We start from the raw sequence: 21,996 nt of genomic DNA, 5'->3' as shown, positions 1-21,996 counted from the left end.
GGGCCCCCCAGCTCGGCACCCAACACGGGGCCCCACTTCCACAACAATATATGTGAAAAAAAGATACCACATAGTTATCCGGTTTCAAATATCAGCGCTATACTATTACCAGATAATGATACCTCAATACTGTCACCAATTAAAACTACCATAAAACCAATATTCCAAACAATTCCAAAAGATCCGTCTAAACTGTGACCCACAGCATTACCACAACATAAAGAAAATACCAACTTCCTGATAATGAACACAAGACTCTGTACACAGACCAGGATTACCAATCATTTACCACATATAAACTCCATTTATTGATAAAACTTTACCGCCATATTGTTATAATACAAACACCAACCAGCAGAGAACAATATCACTAACGACACCTCTGTACAAGGCCCAAATAATAACATTACATCCTGATTATCACCACTACATAATGACTGAATAATACTGCAATACTATATAATAACCTACACACAGACCAGTATGTACCAGCATATAGTGACCATAGGCTGCAGTGTCATCCAATGACTTACAGGTGATGTCCCTAATGTTGTCTCTTCCTTCCTGTCTGATCTTCCAGGAGACTTCTTCCAGCCACAATTCATCTCTGCTGGTTTATAAAACGGACATGATTGGCATCATCCTATATACACATATATCATATATACCCCTCATACCACAACTGTACACATTGTGCCCCCACATATATCATATATACCCCTCACACTACAACTGACCACACTGTGCCCCTCACATACATCATATATACCCCTCACACTACAACTGATCACACTGTGCCCCCACATATATCATATATACCCCTCACACCACAACTGACCACACTGTACCCCCACATATATCATATATATCCCTCACACCACAACTGACCACACTGTGCCCCCACATATATCATATATACCCCTCACACCACAACTGACCACACTATGCCCCCGCATATATCATATATACCCCTCACACCACAACTGACCACACTGTACCCCCACATATATCATATATACCCCTCACACCACAACTGACCACACTGTACCCCCACATATATCATATATATCCCTCACACCACAACTGACCACACTGTGCTCTCACATATATCATATATACCCCTCACACCACAACTGACCACACTGTGCCCCACATATATCATATATACCCCTCACACCACAACTGTACACACTGTGCCCCACATATATCATATATACCCCTCACACCACAACTGACCACACTGTGCCCTCACATATATCATATGTACCCCTCACACCATAACTGACCACACTGTGCCCCCACATATATCATATATACCCCTCACACCACAACTGACCACACTGTACACCCCATATATCATATATACCCCTCACACCACAACTGACCACACTGTACCCCCACATATATCATATATACCCCTCACACCACAACTGACCACACTGTACCCCCACATATATCATATATATCCCTCACACCACAACTGACCACACTGTGCCCCCACATATATCATATATACCCCTCACACCACAACTGACCACACTATGCCCCCACATATATCATATATACCCCTCACACCACAACTGACCACACTGTGCCCCCACATATATCATATGTATCCCTCACACCACAACTGACCACACTGTGCCCTCACATATATCATATATACCCCTCACACCACAACTGACCACACTGTGCTCTCACATATATCATATATACCCCTCACACCACAACTGACCACACTGTGCCTCCACATATATCATATATACCCCTCACACCACAACTGTACACACTGTGCCCCACATATATCATATATACCCCTCACACCACAACTGACCACACTGTGCCTCCACATATATCATATATACCCCTCACCAGAGATCGCGATAACGCCTCTACAAGCGTCTATGACGCATGCAGAGGCTGATTTACTCTCCAAAAAAACCACCAAGCATATAAATACGCTTGGTGATTTTCTTGTAAAAGCGCTGGCTCTCCGCAGTAGCGATGTGCAGCTGCCGCCTGCTAGTTTGTAAGGAGCAGAGCGGACAGCGGAGCGCACAGAGCAGTCACGTGCACACGGACCCACTACACTGCAGATAGGTCTCTGCTTCTGCCGGCAGAAGAGGAGCTCAGGCCACGCCCCCCTTAGCACGGAGCAGTCACTGTCTCCTCCAAGCTGCTCTGTGTCCCTGTCATATCTCATATAGGGAGCAGCAGGGGAATCACATTACACTAAAAAGGGGCGGGGCAAGCACAAGCAGGAGGACAGGACATGTGACCTTTACAGGGGTCTCTGCTCCTCCTCCCCTCCTGACCCGTCTCTCTAGCTCTAATATATACAGCTGCACATGCGCACTAGCAGACTTGGCAAAGTCTGAGAAAGGAGGAGAGTGGAGAAGCGTTTGATTCCAAAGGAGTTTGTTGTCATCTGTGGTGGTGGTCCTGTGCCTGCTGTGGTGGTCCTGTGCCTGCTGTGGTGGTGGTCCTGTGCCTGCTGTGGTGGTGGTCCTGTGCCTGCTGTGGGGGTCCTGTACCTGCTGTGGTGGGGGTCCTGTGTTTGCTGTGGTGTTCTCACAGGTTTGTGTGACTGACCTATTCCCAGGGAGTTCAGTTGATTAATACTGGTTACCTGAGCCTGAAATAAGATGTATTCAATAAAGTACAAAATAGTTATGATTGAAAATTCTATGCATGGGACACAGGAGGGGACAGTGATCTTACAATGGGGAGCGGCAGGAGGTGAAAGTGCTTGTCCAATGGTCACAAGAGCTTACAATCTATGAGAACGAGGAGGGGACACAGGAGGTGACAGTGCTTGTACAATGGTCACAAGAGCTTACAATCTATGAGGAGGCAGAGGACACAGGAGGTGACAGTGCTTGTACAATGGTCACAAGAGCTTACAATCTATGAGGAGGCAGAGGACACAGGAGGTGACAGTGCTTGTACAATGGTCACAAGAGCTTACAATCTATGAGGAGGCAGAGGACACAGGAGGTGACAGTGCTTGTACAATGGTCACAAGAGCTTACAATCTGAGGAGGAGGGGACACAGGAGATGACAGTGCTTGTACAATGGTCACAGGAACTTACAATCTATGAGGATGAGGGGACACAGGAGGTGACAGTGCTTGTACAATGGTCACAAGAGCTTACAATCTATGAGGAGGAGAGGACACAGGAGGTGACAGTGCTTGTACAATGATCACAAGAGCTTACAATCTATGAGGAGGAGGAGGGCACAGGAGGTGACAGTGCTTGTACAATGATCCAGGCATTTCAAGTAAGGGATAAAATAAATAAATACCCCAAAGACCCCAATGTTTTCACATTGTATTGAAAATCCTCCCTGAACCAAAACACTTGTGCTCAGTAAGTAACAACTTTATCGCGGCCAAACACATCTTGCTAGTTAGTGAACGCAAGTGCATTGGTCAGAAGGCTTCTGTTTTTGGGAAGGATTATCTAGTAAAAAATAAACAGTGTAAAAAAAAAGTGTTATGCCCTCAACCCCCCAAAAATAAATGAAATAAATTTAGAGGCGGCAGCCTCAGCCTGCTCAGTGTGGGGAGGTAGGGGGTTTGGGGCTGGCTATTAACAATTTACACAACTTGGAGTTATATATTTGTATTAACTGAAAATTCCATACTCTTCCTCAGCTAAAAATACTCCTCAAAAATGGTGAGAGGAGTATTATTACCCTTCTGGAAAAATGTTAGTGCGACCTCTGCCCCTCACACCACAACTGACCACATTGTACCCCCACATATATTATTTATACCCCTCACACCACAACTGTCCACACTGTACCCCTACATATACATCACTCATCACACCACAACTGACCACACTGTGCCCCCACATATATCATATATGCCCCTCACACCACAACTGACCACACTGTGCCCCCTCATATATCATATATACCCCTCACACCACAACTGACCACACTGTACCTCCCACATATATCATATATACCCCTGACACCACAACTGACCACACTTTACCCCCACATATATCATATATACCCATGACACCACAACTGACCACACTGTACCCTCACATATATCATATATACCCCTCACACCACAACTGACCACACTGTACCCCCCACATATATCATATATACCCCTCACACTACAACTGATCACACTGTCCCCACATATATCATATATACCCCGCACACCACAACTGACCACACTGTACCCCCACATATATCATATATACCCCTCACACCACAACTGACCACACTGTACCCCCCACATATATCATATATACCCCTCACACTACAACTGATCACACTGTGCCCCCACATATATCATATATACCCCTGACACCACAACCGACCACACTGTGCCCCCACATATATCATATATACCCCTCACACCACAACTGACCACACTGTACCGCCACATATATCATATATACCCCTCACACCACAACTGACAACACTGTGCCCCCATATATATCATATATACCCCTAACACCACAACTGACCACACTGTGCCCCCATATATATCATATACACCCCTGACACCACAACTGACCACACTGTGCCCCCACATATATCATATATACCCCTCACACCACAACTGACCACACTGTACCCCCACATATATTATATATACCCCTCACACCACAACTGACCACACTGTGCCCCCACATATATCATATATACCCCTCACACCACAACTGACCACACTGTACCACCACATATATCATATATACCCCTCACACCACAACTGACCACACTGTACCCCACATATATTATATATACCCTCACACCACAACTGACCACACTGTACCCCCACATATATCATATATACCCCTCACACCATAACTGACCACACTGTGCCCCCACATATATCATATATACCCCTCACACCACAACTGTCCACACTGTGCCCCCACATATATCATATATACCCCTCACACCACAACTGATCACACTGTGCCCCCACATATATCATATATACCCCTCACACCACAACTGACCACACTGTACCCCACATATATTATATATATCCCTCACACCACAACTGACCACACTGTACCCCCACATATATTATATATACCCTCACACCACAACTGACCACACTGTACCCCACATATATTATATATACCCTCACACCACAACTGACCACACTGTACCCCACATATATTATATATACCCTCACACCACAACTGACCACACTGTACCGCTCATTACCCCCACTACCACTGCATCATGACTGAATAATACCACCACAGCATTACCACAGCAAAATAATACCACCTAAGGCTACATTCATACGGGCGATATACGTCCCCCATACACTTCTATTTGGTCACGGCCCTGTACGGGAGCGGTACAGTCAGCACCGTACCGCTCCGTAGCCCGTATAAAGATAGGACATGTCATATCTTTCTACATAATATGGCGCCGTGCGCTGTATATTCCTATAGAGAGGGGCGGGGGTGATCTGCGCTCATTCCCTGTGCTTCTCTCCACAGCGCCGATGTATGCCCGCCGTGCTACTGTACGGCGGGCATACATTGTGTAAATATAGCCCAACACAAACTCAATTAAAAAAAAAAAACAATAAATGTATTCAAATTAAAAATGAAATGCTCTGCAGATAAACAAAAACAAAAATATTAGAATATAATTATATCTGATTACTCACCGTTTACTGTCTTCGTCATTACAACTTCATTACAGCCTCTATAGCGCCCCCTGTAGTTTGGGATTCTTCATCTGGTGTAACTCCTCCAGTTGTGATGGATTCGCCCCTAGATGTCTTCAGCTCTTGGCAGCACATCTGTGCCCTTAAAGATACCACAATCACTTACAGTATATTGGCACCTGGATATATATACACAGCACCTACTTACTAAAGCTATATATGGCAACCCCATTTATGAATGAATATATAAAAGCTGCCCCTGCTATACAGCAACCCCCACTATACAAATCCCCCCCCCCCCAAAACAATGGCCCATTTCATCTATAAAGTGACCTCCCCTATACAAAGACGGCCCTCTATAAAGCACCCCTCTTGCCCCGAAATACAGTCCCCACATCCACTAAACAGTGGATGTATACATAAATAGTACCCCCCTTGCCTCTATTCATAAATTACCCCCCTGTCCTCTATACGCTGTCAGTATACATGAATTACACTCCCCTTTCCACTATACATGAACTACACCCCCGTCCTCTCTACAGTGCCTCTATATATGAATTACAACCCCCATCCTCTATGCAGTGCATCTATACATAAATAACACCACCTGTTCCCTCTACACTTCCTCTATATATGAATTACACCCCTGGTTATTTACATCAATTAAACCCCCCTATATACTGCACCCTGTGCCCTATACAGTGGCTCCTCTATATATAAATGACACCCCCCTCCCCTATACAGTGGCTCCTCTATATATAAATGACACCCCCCTCCCCTATACAGTGGCTCCTCTATATATAAATGACACCCCCCTCCCCTATACAGTGGCTCCTCTATATATAAATGACACCCCCTCCCCTATACAGTGGCTCCTCTATATATAAATGACACCCCCTCCCCTATACAGTGGCTCCTCTATATATAAATGACACCCCCTCCCCTATACAGTGGCTCCTCTATATATAAATGACACCCCCCTCCCCTATACAGTGGCTCCTCTATATATAAATGACACCTCCCTCCCCTATACATATGCTCCTCAATATATATAAAATACACCCCCCCCATATACTGTGGCTCCTCTATATATACAGTACATACCCCATAGCCCCCCCCCCCCATATACTGTGGCTCCTCTATATATACAGTACATACCCCCCTCCACTATACATTTGCTCCTTAATATATATAAATTATCTTCTGTCTTCTTTGCTGGGCTCCTTTATAACAATAAAATAATAAAAGTTCACTCACCTTTCCAGACGATCCCCCGCAGGCAGCACTGACACCTGGAAGATCTGTGGCTCCTCTCCTGCTGCAGTGTGAAGACACAGACGGCGCGATCTATGAGTCATAGATCGGCCGTCTGTGGAGGACAGAAGGTGCAGGCAGAGGTCACTCTACCTGCACTTCTGTCACTCTATGGTGCCAGTGCCTTAAAGGCACAGGCACCATTTAGTGTGCGTGTCAGTATCGGGCTGCTAATAGCGTTTAGCAGCCCGATACTTAGTAGCTGATGCCTGCGGGGGCCCCTGTAGCCTGTCATTGTGTGCAGGGCCGGATCTACAGCGCCAGACGCCGGGGCCCCATAGAGAGAGGGCTGATCCCGGGGCCCGGCGCAAGTGCTCCAGGAGCGCCAATGTAGATCCGGCTCTGCTTAGGAGCACAGTGTTATTCAGGTGACACTATAGTGTAAGTGACTTTAGTGTCTTTAGGCTCACAGAGGAGCTGCAAGGAAGCGGTTAAACGTGAGCGTGAATTCTTTATCGACAAGTGATGGCCTGGACAATCAGTGCACTTTTATACCTGATGGAGAAGATCATCACCTGTGAGTAGCTAAATGTCACTTCTGACAATCCTGTACAAAGTGTGACACTTTCTGCTTTACACGAGGAAACAGAAGTCCTGTGGAAGGAAAGATATGGAGGCCTGGCGCAGCATTCCTGCATATAATATGCTGCCATGGGGTGCAGCAGCCATGTGGATAAATTACACAGGTCTGCTGCACCCCATAGGTCCATATTTTACGATGGCCTGCTGCAGCCTGACCACCTTTGTTTTCTTACACAGGACTGCTGCCATCTCCTCTATGTAAAGTGCTCATGTACATAGGAGGCAGTTTTTTTGCAATTATATTCCTGAACATAGGGGGCAGTATTATAGTAGTTCTATTCCTGTACATAGGGGGCAGTATTATAGTAGTTCTATTCTTGTACATACGGGGCAGTATTATAGTAGTTCTATTCCTGTACATAGGGGGCAGTATTATAGTACTTCTATTCTTGTACATACGGGGCAGTATTATAGTAGTTATATTCCTGTACATAGGGGGCAGTATTATAGTAGTTATATTCCTGTACATAGGGGAAAGCATTATAGTAGTTATATTCTTGTACATAGGGGGCAGTATTATAGTAGTTATATTCCTGTACATAGGAGCAGTATTATAGTAGTTATATTCTTGTACATAGGAGCAGTATTATAGTAGTTATATTTTTGTACATAGGAGCAGTATTATAGTAGTTATATTCCTGTACATAGGAGGCAGTATTATAGTAGTTATATTCTTGTACATAGGAGGCAGTATTATAGTAGTTATATTCTTGTACATAGGAGGCAGTATTATAGTAGTTATATTCTAGTACATAGGGGCAGTATTATAGTAGTTATATTCTAGTACATAGGGAGTAATATTATAGTAGTTATATTCTTGTACATAGGGGGCAGTATTATAGTAGTTATATTCTTGTACATAGGGGATAGTATTATAGTAGTTATATTCTTATACATAGGGGGCAGTATTATAGTAGTTAGATTCTTATACATAGGGGCAGTATTATAGTAGTTATATTCTTGTACATAGGGGGCAGTATCCTAGTAGTTATATTCTTGTACATAGGGGGCAGTATTATAGTAGTTATATTCCTGTACATAGGGGGCAGTATTATAGTAGTTATATTCTTATACATAGGGGACAGTATTATAGTAGTTATATTCTTGTACATAGGGGGCAGTATTATAGTAGTTATATTCTTGTACATAGGGGGCAGTATTATAGTAGTTATATTCTTATACATAGGGGGCAGTATTATAGTAGTTAGATTCTTGTACATAGGGGCAGTATTATAGTAGTTATATTCTTGTGCATAGGGGGCAGTATCTTAGTAGTTATATTCTTGTACATAGGGGGCAGTATTATAGTAGTTATATTCCTGTACATAGGGGGCAGTATTATAGTAGTTATATTCTTATACATAGGGGACAGTATTATAGTAGTTATATTCTTGTACATAGGGGGCAGTATTATAGTAGTTATATTCTTGTACATAGGGGGCTGTATTATAGTAGTTCTATTCTTGTACATAGGGGGCAGAATTATAGTAGTTCTATTCTTTTACATAGGGGGCAGAATTATAGTAGTTCTATTCTTGTACATAGGGGCAGTATTATAGTAGTTCTATTCCTGTACATAGTGGGCAGTATTATAGTACGGTAGTTCTATTCTTGTACATAGGGGGCAGTATTATAGTAGTTCTATTCTTGTACATAGGGGGCAGTATTATAGTAGTTCTATTCTTGTACATAGGGGGCAGTATTATAGTAGTTATATTCTTGTAGCTAGGGGGCAGTATTATAGTAGTTATATTCTTGTACATAGGGGGCAGTGTTATAGTAGTTATATTCCTGTACATGGGGGGCAGTATTATAGTAGTTATATTCCTGTACATAGTGGGCAGTATTATAGTAGTTATATTCTTGTACATAGGGGGCAGTATTATAGTAGTTATATTCTTGTACATAGGGGGCAGTATTATAGTAGTTATATTCTTGTAGCTAGGGGGCAGTATTATAGTAGTTATATTCTTGTACATAGGGGGCAGTGTTATAGTAGTTATATCCCTGTACATGGGGGGCAGTATTATAGTAGTTATATTCTTGTACATAGGGGGCAGTGTTATAGTAGTTATATCCCTGTACATGGGGGGCAGTATTATAGTAGTTCTATTCCTGTACATAGTGGGCAGTATTATAGTACGGTAGTTCTATTTTTGTACATAGGGGGCAGGATTATAGTAGTTCTATTCCTGTACATAGTGGGCAGTATTATAGTACGGTAGTTCTATTTTTGTACATAGGGGGCAGGATTATAGATAGTTAGCTTGTATATGGGAAAACGTATTTTAGTAGTTTTATTTTGTAAAAAGAAGGCAGGATTAAATGTGTTATTCTATATATATACCAACAATTTGTTGGTTATGACCCCACCCATATTGTCTGACCACACCCACTTGTCTTGACTCCACCCATAAAATGGGGCCGCTTTTACAGTTTTTTCCAGGGCCATATTAAATTCCCAGTCCGCCCCTGGGTACGCTGTATGAATTTTATACTACATGGTGGTACGCTGTATACATTTTATACTAAATGGCGGCATGCTGTATGCATTTTATACTACATGGTGGTGCGTACGTTTTATCTATCTTATACTACACGGCAGCACGCTGTATGCATTTTGTACTACATGGCGGTATTCTGTAGGGGGGGGGGGCGTCTCTCTATGGCTCGCCTCAGGCAGCAAACAGGCTTGGTTCTCCCCTGGGCATGAAGGTGGCGTAGTGGCCCAAATAATAGCACTTTCTTGCAGTGTGCAAGAAATTGCGATTATTACATTGATTTTACGCCAATTTTAGGCATAAAGGCACTGATAAATCTTACTAATCATATTTATTCTTTGGTCTATTATGGTCACTGAGAAACCAAGTTTATATGATTTTTGTTATGTTTTAAAAATGAAAATCTTTCAGAGGAATTTTCTCTCTGTATTCTGAAACCTGTAACTTTATTATACTTTGGTGTAATGTGGAACTTTTTTATTTGATGGGGAGGGAGGTGTGCCGAAACTTATACCATTTTGGGACCTGTAAGAACTTTTGATCATTATTTGGAAAATTGCATAGTTTTAATGCCCATAAAGCTGCATTTCAGACATTTGAAAACTTTTTTTTCTCATTTTACCATATGCAAGAAATCTTTTTATGTTTTTATATTGGTTTATGCAGATATCTAACATGTTTATATTTTTTATACTTTTATACTTATTCACATATTCTCTTTTATTCTTTTTAGGCCCTTTAGAGTGGTTGCACCCTACTACTGAATTAGCAGTAGCCTGTGGCAGACCGTAATACAAAGTAACACAGCAAACACCCACCATGTACAGAGATGGCAGAACCTTTAAAGTAAGAAGGGGTACTAGAAAATGTAAGTTAATCAATATAAAAATTTTTCTATGTCGGTAGGTGTAGGTGAACCTTTTAGCGGCCAAGTGCACAAACTGCAACCCAAAACACCCCTTATTTATTGTGAGGTGCCAACCAAAAATTAAAGCAGTAACTTATTGCTCCCTGTTCTTCAATCATGGCCTCCTGAGGACAGCAACATATTAAAAAAAAAATGATGGAAAATTTGCATCATTTTAGCTTCTTTCCAGTGTCCCTCTGCACACAGAGAATTGTGGGGCCAAAAGGTCTTCCAAAGATAATTCAGCCCTGTCTACTCATTCTCCCTCTTCCTACATACCCAAGTAGCGAAGTAAGTATCACTTTGATATAAGACTGAAAGCGGCATCTTTTAAGTTGCTTGGAACTGCAGGAAGATTCTATGAGTCATATCTGGTGCAATGGCCTGGGTGCCCACAGAAAGGGCTCCGAATGCCGCCTCTGGCACCCGTGCCATAGGTTCGCCATCACTGGACTAAGGTATTTGCACATACCATTTGTTGCCCAAGATTTGTTTTTATTTTACTGCTCTTCACTTTTCTTAAATGTTGGCATGATGTGGATGTTGCATGGGGCTGAGTGATATGGTGGTCAGGCCCCAATCAGTCTGTAAAATTTATAACAATTACAGCATTAATTAGAAGAAATCATAGCGGAAACCAACACCAGCTCCTAGCTTCAGGGATACACCTAAATTATTTAGAGCCATGTGCTCGATCACATAGTAGTAGAAACCCTACTGATAAATTACACCATTTTTTTCATAAAATATCCGCAATATTACATATTCATTAGTGTGAAAGCACGGAAGGGAACTTTTTGCTTTAAAAAGAAGGTTCATGTTAAAAGCATTTTCAAACCACACATCTGTCACTGTATCTGATATAATAAAACACTCAATTCGCACTTGCCAGCCTTCTTTATAGCATACCGCAGTCCAGAATATATCAAGGTCTTACAGACAGAGATAGATAGACAAATGCTGACAATAATTCACGTGGAGAGCCTGTCAGCTTGCAAACCATTTGTATCATTGGTTACATATTTCCCTGCTGTATGGAGCTCACCATGCTTCATGCACTAATAAAAAAACGTCTGTACACCAAGATACGGTCTATGATTCATAGGCACAAATCAATCATAAGTACAGATAAAAAAGATATTTTGGGCTTGGTTATCTACATATGTGATACTTATTTATATACATTAAAGAATAAATCTGTTTGATTCATAAGGGTCTTAGCAAATATTTTGTTGTGTTACATGCATTTTTATGACATTTGGTTAGGTAGTGATCTCACCCTTCAAAATAAGGAGTAGTTCCCACATTTATCAAAAACAGCCTGAACTCCCATTCTGTACCGCGACCTTGTGTGCCACTGTGGGCTAGTCGCACCTGTTGGCACCCTGCTGCAGCAAGACCATCCCGCTTTGCGGCGGGCTCTGGTGAAGACCAGGTCCCATGTGTCGGCTAGTACCATCTCCCATAGTGGTCCAGGGGGTCCAGTGACCCTGAACCCTGACAACAGGTTCCCAAAAATGAATGTAATATTGCATTGCTTTGGTTGATAAAAAACATCTGAATCTGATCTACTTTTTGACTTTTTTTTCATACACCCATGGACTGCAATGGGCAAGTTTCACACACAACTCGGGTCAGGGTAGTGTATGCTGCATCAGATTGGACAGAATTAACAGAACTCAAAAAAACATTGGATGTGGAATTGAGCAGCACTAACTAAAACGCTTGTGGGCAAAGATCCGTCGAAAACGGTTGAGACTAGGACATGTTCTACATTTTAATGGAATGGACATATGGTCCACTATAAAAACTGCTGTGTAAATTGTACAATTAAAAGGATTACATTTAGTGCAGTTGTCCAGACAAAGGTATTTTGAGCTGCCATGTGAATAAGGCTTTAAAGGAAATCTACCATCAAAATCAAGCATGGATGAATCAGGGACACTTATTCATAGATTCAGGCATGATGACTTTGGTAAGCTTCTTATATTTGTTATCTCCTTCCTTCTAAAAATCAACTTTTAAAATTATGCTAATGAGCCTGGAAGGCTACTGGGTCGCTTCCCTGTGTCCCTCCTTGCTGCAGATTCACAGGCTATTACAGTTTGCAAGGAGCACTTCCTCTTACTACTGTGTGCTGGAACTTCCCGTGCTGCAATGAGATTACATCAGGCAGAGGTAGGGGGATGGTGGGACAATCTAACAGCATGTGAATCTGCAGCAGAGAGGGCTCAGGTAACACCCACTCATTAGCATAATTTTAAAAGTTCAACTTAGATGGAAGGAGGCAACGGATAAAAAAATATTACAATATTGAAATACTACATGCTATTCGCAGTTGAAAAAAAAGGACCAATTGGGGTGGGTTTTGCTGCTGATAAGCTGCAAAACTAATCCTTTCAATTGCAGATCAGACCAGACAACTGCTAGGCAACTGAGAGGGCAGCTTCTACCAGGGCATTACCTTGTAACCAGTGGTTACATGAATGCTCATTTCTGGGAAGTATCCTGTGTTAGGGTACAGCCACAATGTGCACAGCCTTTAATTTAGCTGACATGGTTAATAGCCGTGTGTGGTGGTCGCATCCATAATATTGCAGCCCATAAGCAGTTTCTAAGCACTAATTATAATTGATCAAACTAAACCTCAATTTAAGCAACAACTGACTTGTAGGTGAGATCACATCACTGCAACATTAAACATGTAGAAACCGCATTGCGAACGATGTGTCCTAATTGTGCTCCTAATCAGTGGAAAATCAGCCTGCTGGTGCTGCCTGATTGCATCTTATAAGCAGCAAAAAAGATGCAAGATTATTGTCAGCCCATCGCCCCATGCAAACTGATAACCAATTAACCTGAAAAGAGGAGGAAGAATGGGGAACATTTATCATATAATGAATTCCATGCAACCCCCCCAACCTTTTTATATCATTCTTTATTATGCATGAAGGGATACAACAAAGCACACATGAACAAGTGCAGTGGTTACGGGCACACAGGTCCAAACAGTATAGAACAGTGGGGTAAATTTACTTGCCCGGTCCTGCGCGTTCCCCGATCCTGAGTATCCGACGAGAATGAACTCTGCCACGATTCACTTACATCGTGCGTCTTACATCGTGCGTCGACACAATTTGAAAGTTAAATCCCACGCTTCGTCCAAATCAGTCAGATCGTCCGATGGTCCGTCCCCCCCCCCCGCATGTCTGCCTTAATCCCTGTCGCAGCGTCGCGATCCCAGAAAAAGTCGGAAAACCCAAAGGAAATGCGGCCGCGGGACTCTTTGTAAATAAGCCCCATTATGTTTTACATCTAATGGATTTAGAGACAAGTATACATCTGATGAGACAGAGGGCAGGATGCGATAAGTCAAGCATTGTGTATACATCACAAACCAAAAGAAAATAACAGTGTACATATGTACAGGATGAACCAGACTAATGTCAACGGGTGGTAGGAATACCAACATAAGGGGAAGAGAGGAGTCGGAGGGCAGCGGGAAGGGGAGCAATCAAAAGCCCGCTAGGGCAATCCGTCTACAAGTGTGGGGTAGAAGCACTATAACAAAAAGTGGTGAACTCAAGGCAATGTCTAAACGTAAGCCAAGGGCCCCAGAGAATTGAGTTAATAGCACCTGTGTGATGAGTTTCAGCAGAAAGTTCTTCTAACCTGTGAAGAAAGGGTATCTCACCAAACCAGTCCGAAATCTGAGGGACTCAGGTGTTTTTCCATAGTCTAGGAATGAGAGATCAAGCAGCAATTAGCACAAATCCCATTTAAGGACTTATTGGCTTTGGCAATCGAAGCAGGGAGAATAGAAAGCAGTAGAACTGCAAGGTCGTCCTCCAGTTGGTGTCCTGTCAGTAAAGCAATCAACCGACGCACTTGTGAAAGGGGTGTAGCAAAGGACAGCCCCACCATATACTGTATGTGTCATTGTGCCAGGAGCCTGATGACATCTCCAGCAGACATCTGAACAATTTGGATATATAGGTCCTAACCTAGTGGATACCTAATACCATCTCAATAGGATTTTGTAGTCCCCCAACCATTTTGGATCCAGCAGGACAATCTCTGATTTTCTTGTTGGGGAGGTATGATAAATGCTATGATAAATTGTTTCACCTCTCTTCAGTTTAATTGGGTATCAGCTGTTTTCGAAGAGCGCTGGGCTGACAATATTCTTGCATCTTTTTTTGTGAGACAGCTGGAAAATATGCCCCAGCTTCCCCTCATATTGTGCCAACACCCAGGCAGGCCACAATGTGAGGAGCAGGCCACAATATCGGGAGGCATAGTATGAGGAGCAATTATACTGTGTCGGGGTGGAGTAAGAACCTTTCTGCAGCGTGAAATGCACTTTGCCCATCTTTTGTCTTAAAAAAAGTTAGGAGATTTGTGAAGGCCACACACCACCGGATACATCAGCAGGCCAGTTCTGGACAAAGTGGGGCCCTGGGCAAAATTAAAACTTGTATGACCAGTCACAGTCAGCAAGAGCCCCCCCCCCCCCATTAGTATGGCAAAACAAACTGTAATATGGGAAAATTTTATAGGAGATATATAGATAGTAGGGAGATTGATGGGCAGCACGGTGGCTCAGTGGTTAGCACTACAGCCTTACAGTGCTGGTCAACATCTGCAAAGAGTTTGTATGTTCTCTCTGTGTTTGGGTGGGTTTCCTCCGGGTCCTCTGGTTTCCTCCCACACTCCAAAAAATTACTGTTAGTTTGAATAGATTGTGAGCCCCATGGGGACAGGGACTAATCTAGCAAGCTCTGTGTAGCACTGCATAATCTGTGTGTGCTATATGAATAAAGAATTATTAATTAATATTAATTATTATGATAGAAGATAAATATGAAACATGATAGAGATTTCTAGATGCAGTACTTTAAAGTAGATTATATACAGTATACAGTAGATAGATATGAGATATAAATACCGTAGAAGAAAAATAGAAGATTGATTGATTGAAAAATAGATAGAGAAAAAGCGACATATAAATGGTCAGATTATAGGAAATCGAGAACTAGACTGATAGATGATAGATATATAGACAGGAGATAGATGATGAGCATCTTCACTCGGGAATTCAACCAAGTGGTATTAACCCTTTCACCTGGCATTTCTGGATATTTTGTCGCGTTATCGACCAGAGCAATTTTTACAATTTTGACATTAAAAAAAAAATTTACATTACAGCAAAAAGAATTAAAGTAAACCCAACAAACCATATATTTTCTGAAAACAGACACTTGCCCCATTTTCAAAATTGCATTAAAGAGTTTATAGACAACTGTTCACTGTAGACCCTGACTCTCTGGAATTATTCCCCATTTCTTACACCTTACTATTCCAGAGAACAGCAACACATGGCGGACCCAGCATAGCTTTGGGGACACCCCTGACCCTGGCACATCTATGCCTTAAAAGCATTGATGCAATTGATAGACAGAGGAGCGCAGTGTGTCTGCGCTGCTCTGTACGCTATGGAGGACACTGGGGGCATACCTCACACCTCCTGTGTCCCCTCACAGAACGTGCTGCTGGAGAAAGACAAGGTAGAAGAAAAGTAGGGTGTTTAATATTACTGTGGGGAGTATGTATATGGGGGACTATGTACCTGGGAGAAGGATACTAATATGGGGGGCTTTATATAATGTAACTAACTGAGAGGTGTCTATTGGGGCTATATTCTAATATGGAGGAGCTGTAAATAATTCAACTGGGTGGGATGGTATATGATATACCTGGGGACATCTGTACATGGGGGCTATATATAAGGGTATTTAATTAAACTTGGTGGGGGTTGTATATAGGATACTGGATTTAATTACACTGGGCGTCTGTATATAGGGCATTGCATATGGTTAAACTTGGGGGGATTTATATATAAGGGCAGGATTTAAATTAAACTATAGGAGCTGTAAATTATTTATTTGGGGTGGGTTGTATAGGGGGTTGGGCCGTATACTGAGGCCCTTGCATAAAATACAGTGTGTATATATTTATTTATTCAATACTGAATGGGCTGTAAGTACCGTAAATAAATATAAATAATATTTAAAGGACACAATATATACAGCAAATACCCGGTGAGCATAAAGAGAGCTCAGACTTTGATGGTCGTTTAAAGGGAGTTTTTACCCACTGACAGGTATGGCATATTGATAGGATATGCCAAAGTATAAATGTTGGATAGTGATGAGGATGTGTTGGTACACTGAAACACTGTACTTATTTGAATGGAACACATATGAACCAGCTTCTCCTCAGCAAATATGAAAAGAGGCCCTCTGGAAAATTGTCCGGCTTAGGGGTATAAATATATCTATGTTGCACGGAATTGTATATAATGCATAAATGTTTATAGAGGGTTAACATCTTTTACTGTAGACATTGCACTTGGAAACTATTCTAAATATAGTAGCAATGACCTGTTATGTAACACACCTAATACTATGTCCCTCATTTTATGTAACTACTAAGCCTTCTCAATACCCTGGATGTCAATCCGCTTCTAAGTGATCATAGATGAATAATCTCAAAGTTTCATTCATCCTGCCAGTCTCCGTCATTTGTGATCCACAATGTAGCTCAGCAGGTATTTCCAGCAAGCAGCTACGCTGAATAGTAAGTATTGTTGTCAGATACTAATCGCCTAGACACAGCCTCAAACCTATTAAACTTTACTGACATTTCTGAAAACTGCCAGAACTCTTCTAGAAGAATGATTTAGAATGAATTATATGCAGTCTTGTTACATTCATAGAATATTTCAACCTCCCTTCTCCCCACTAAGAAATTCAGCATTACGTAGGAAACTCTATATTTTTAGACATACCGTACCGGTTTGCCAAAGGTATGTCATTTTTGAGATTTTTTTTAATGTTTATGCAAATTAGCTTCCCAGTGCACTGGGGAATTGGCCATGCCTGCTGGTGCACCTGTTTTCTTCTTTCTACAACTACAACTTTCTGCAATATACTGTATGTTAGATCAAAACGATCGTCATGGTTGGCTCTTGGAAGCATAGACAGAAAACAACAGGTGCACCAACATGCATTGCCAGGTCCCTAATGCCCCTAGAGGCAAATTTGCATCTTAGGGAAATAGAAAATATAGATCTGAAAAGATTTTCAATAGCACTACAATCACTGCTATATAAATTTGTGGGCAAGTGGCTCTGATAACAACCCCTCCTGAGCCCTTCAGTCTCATTACCATAATTTTAAAAGTTGATTTTAGAAGGGTGCATAGATGAGTAAGTGTCTATCATGCTTGATTTTGATGGTAGATTTCCATTACAAGTCATCATATGTCCATGTATTTAGGGTGTACTCACAAAGGATGGCTAAGACTTCTGTGAATATGCGGAGCTATCTAGTTTTTTATATAGAAAGCCTATGCAGCTCATTACTGAGGGCTGTTCAGGCCTAGAATACCATAGAATTGGAAACAGGGTTAGCATCCATCGTGGGGGCATGTGGTAATGGCGCACAGTCACTACCCAGGACAACTGCGCTACCTCCGTCAGCAGATGTGTGCAGGGGCCAAGTGTTAGTTGGAGTGCCAGCTCTTAGGGACTTGTATGATGGGAGAGCTGTTTATTAGAACCGTGAGACTTGAACTGAAATGTACGGATGTGTTGCTTTTGTCATCATTTTATTTTTGTAGGTTTCATTCAATTATTGGAGTTGGAAAGGGGATTCATGTTGCAGGTCGTCTCCAGTGATAACCTGCTACAGTGATAGGAATACAATATAATTTTCCTCTGCAACGGTGAGAAAACGAAGTATCGCATGGAAACTGATGCAATCCAAAGGTATCAATTTAAGTCGACCAAGCACCAGCACTGCTTCCTTTTTAAGCTAAGATTGCCCTGATAGATCATTGTCTGTTTCTATAATACAAAACTGTGATATAAAAAGACAGATGGATGGATACTGTATATATCATGTATTGTATTCAAATTTGATATTTATTGTGGCATGAGAAAAATGTTGTTGAATTTCAAGATATCGTGCCTTACAGGTTTTCTATACTAAAGTCTTATGGAATATTCTGGTAGATAATGTATTCAGTACAGAGGGAGTTGCCATCCACCAGCCCCTCGACAGCAAGAAAAAACTGCCTGGCAACATCATCCGGCAATGTCTCCTTATTAGTTCATCACTGTGTAATTGATGCAGTTACACCGCAAGGGTTCTAAATCAAAAGATATATGAGAAAGTACATCCATAAATCATAAAAAATAAGCATATACATAGTCTGTAAATACACATTGTATTATTTATTAAAATAGAATATTTGACAAAATAAAAAAGGCTTCAAATGACTTTTCCTGTTATTTTGCATATGACAAGGAACCATTCCACACTCTATATGTCAGAGACGTATCATTAGTTCCCATGAAATGAAGAACAGTCCATATGTCATTGGCTCAACAACAGCCACAGTAGCCTGCATGTATCTCATCATCTAATACAACGTGCAAAACAATAAGCGATGGATTACACAAAGAAGTGTGTATCCAAGGAAATAGCAGGGCTCATGTATCACTCTGTCAATACTAATGGCTCTGGATTTTTATTGAGTCTCCGTTTGGATTATCTCCTATGACAATATAGATCCTATTCCCTATTGTCTTCCATATACTGCAAATTCTACATGTTGTGCTTATGATCGCTGATACATGAGCCCCATTGTAGTTACAGTGGCGTTGCCTTTGTCTTGTGCCTCTCATCTTCTGCTCCATTACCAATACAGTGCAAAATAAGCAATACATATATACATATTACTTTATTTTCATAAAAAAAGTAGTGCAAAATCATGAAAGGCTGATGCAATCTGCACTAGGATTTCTAACACTGCACCCCACCCATCTGCCCACGACACATTCCCGGCTCTTCTAACAACTGAGGGCGAGAACACAATCCACTTCTATGTCTTGATCATTGGTACATTAACCCCTCCTGACCCTAATTAGCTTACTGCACTAGGAGACAATAAGGGTCCATGAAACATCATGCCACAAGACACTGCAACTGTAGCAAACGACCAAGCAATCTAGAAAAGAAATGACATTTCCGTCCTAGTCAAGGGCAATGTAAGGGTTAATTGGGGCTGTGCTAGATGGACTCTTAGTCACTGCATCTTTGTGACACCCGGAGAGGTGTATCACAGGAAACCTTACTCATAGCCGGGTTCTTACTATACCGCCTAAATAAAAAATAAGTTAGATCTAAATATGATCCCTCATTCCCAGCTTCCTCCACAAGAATGAGACACAGTCATCTCTGAGCAAATAAAAAAATTATTAAAAATAAACCAAAACCCACCATAAAATAATAAAAAAATAGGCTACTAATAATTAGAAGAGTACAAATGTCAATGTCCCCAGCTGCCAAATCCTATCTCCTCCTTGTATCTGTTGGTGAGGACATTGGCTTTCCTGGTGAGCTTGTTGAGCACTGTGTGCAGTCCAGTGAGATGGAAGTGAAAGAGCTTCTGCAGATCTTCTTCTCCATCAGAGTCCTCCATTCTGTTCATGTCCACATGAGTCACTTTGTCCTTTTTCCTATCATCTCCTTGCAGGATGCCCCACTCTATGTCATTCCTGATGGATTTGAGCAGGATGTAGTAGCTGTGCATGTCTCTCCTGCTGAAATAATTGGCAGCCCCATTGCTGTTGGTGACCTCTTCCTTCATCTCCTCCATGTCTAGAGGTACATCCCTTAGCAGGCTGGGCACCATGACAGTCTGGTCCATATTATTCACAGCTCCAATGAACCTGTTCATGGCATTGAACAAGGAGTGCTTCTGGTTGTAGGAATCAGATATCTGCATCATGGTTGCTGGTTTAGGTAGGTAGATCCTCTGCTACAATCCGCTGTCACTGCTGGCAATGTGAGCTCATCTGCTTCCACTAGTGCTCTGAGCTGCTGGCCACTCCTTATCTCCTCTCCAAGTAAGCGGCTTTCCCTGGTGGCCGGCGCTATGTATATATAGCCGGGAAGAAAGGTGCAGCTCCTAGCGCCAGCCCCTTGCAGTACAGCAGGATGAAGCCGGATCACAGCTCTCAGTGACCGAGGGTAACACTGACTCCAGCAGGAGGCCCCGCCCAGTCTCCTCACCTCACACTCAGGCTGCCCAGTAAGGAGAGCGCAGCAGCTGCTACTACCCCCACTCTCCTTGCATCATCCTCACACAGCTCAGTGCACTCCATCCTGTTATATGTATCCATCATCTTACACAAAGTGTTCTCTAGATGTGGATCAGCAATATTCATTCATGGTCACTGCTCCATTCACATAAGTGAATAATGGAGATTGTCATGTAGAAAAAGAATGGATCGGTAAGGCTTAGTTCACACTACCGTTCAAACCTCCGTTAAAAAAAAGACTCTTCAGGAGGCTTAACGTATCAATTAAAAATTCTATTGACATCAATGTAGATTTTATGTCATCCATTAAGCTCAGTTTAGCAAATATCTGTTATGCATAATAAAAACATTTTTTTTCTTACAGAAAAAAGCACAGGGGCTGCAGGATTGTTTCTTTTTTTGAAAAAAAATGCATGAATAACGGATACTTGCCAAACTGACCTAAAATTTACTTTAATGTCAATGGGATTATCAACTTATACCCTAAACCTTTGTTCTTTACTTTTTTTTTTAACTACACTCGAGGCGAAGTACACACTCCAGCCCTTTTACTTTTTAATGGAGGTAAGGTGTTTAGGCTTCTGTTTAGTACTAGTTTGCATTTATTAAATGATACCTAGCAGTTAGCTTACATTTTTTTTCCCATTTAAAACCATCTATTATTTAAAAAAAATATATATTATAGCAGCACAGTGGCTTAGTGATAAGCATTACAGCCTTGCAGTGCTGGGCACCTGGGTTCAAGTCCCAGGGTCAACATCTACAAAGAGTTTGTATGTTCTCTCCGTGTTTGGGAGGGTTTCCTCCCACACTCCAAAACATACTGGTAGGTTGATTAGATTGTGAGCCCCATTG

At 41.9% G+C, this 21,996-nt stretch overlaps 1 protein-coding gene and 2 long non-coding RNA genes across 3 annotated transcripts; 1 reads left to right on the top strand and 2 right to left on the bottom strand.

Moving 5' to 3' along the window:
* Positions 1–511: 511 nt before the first annotated feature.
* LOC140116708 (uncharacterized) lies at positions 512–7,115 on the bottom strand. Its single transcript, XR_011852925.1, has 3 exons — positions 6,924–7,115; positions 5,667–5,808; positions 512–607 (listed from the first exon to the last, which is right to left on the bottom strand). It is a non-coding gene; the product is annotated as an uncharacterized lncRNA (long non-coding RNA).
* Positions 7,116–17,530: 10,415 nt separating this feature from the next.
* On the top strand, positions 17,531–19,185 carry LOC140119129 (uncharacterized). Its single transcript, XR_011853331.1, has 2 exons — positions 17,531–17,609; positions 18,654–19,185. It is a non-coding gene; the product is annotated as an uncharacterized lncRNA (long non-coding RNA).
* A 63-nt stretch (positions 19,186–19,248) lies between these two features.
* Positions 19,249–21,069, bottom strand: MID1IP1 (MID1 interacting protein 1). Its single transcript, XM_072137813.1, has one exon. It carries the CDS (start codon positions 20,826–20,828, stop codon positions 20,367–20,369), a length of 462 nt encoding a protein of 153 aa, XP_071993914.1. The 5' UTR covers positions 20,829–21,069; the 3' UTR covers positions 19,249–20,366.
* Between the last annotated feature and the right edge of the window lie 927 nt (positions 21,070–21,996).

Source organism: Engystomops pustulosus, chromosome 2, assembly GCF_040894005.1.
Source record: "Engystomops pustulosus chromosome 2, aEngPut4.maternal, whole genome shotgun sequence".
NCBI lineage: Eukaryota > Metazoa > Chordata > Amphibia > Anura > Leptodactylidae > Engystomops > Engystomops pustulosus.
Note: the sequence above shows the minus strand (reverse complement) of the source record. Positions and strands in the feature narration are given on the sequence as shown.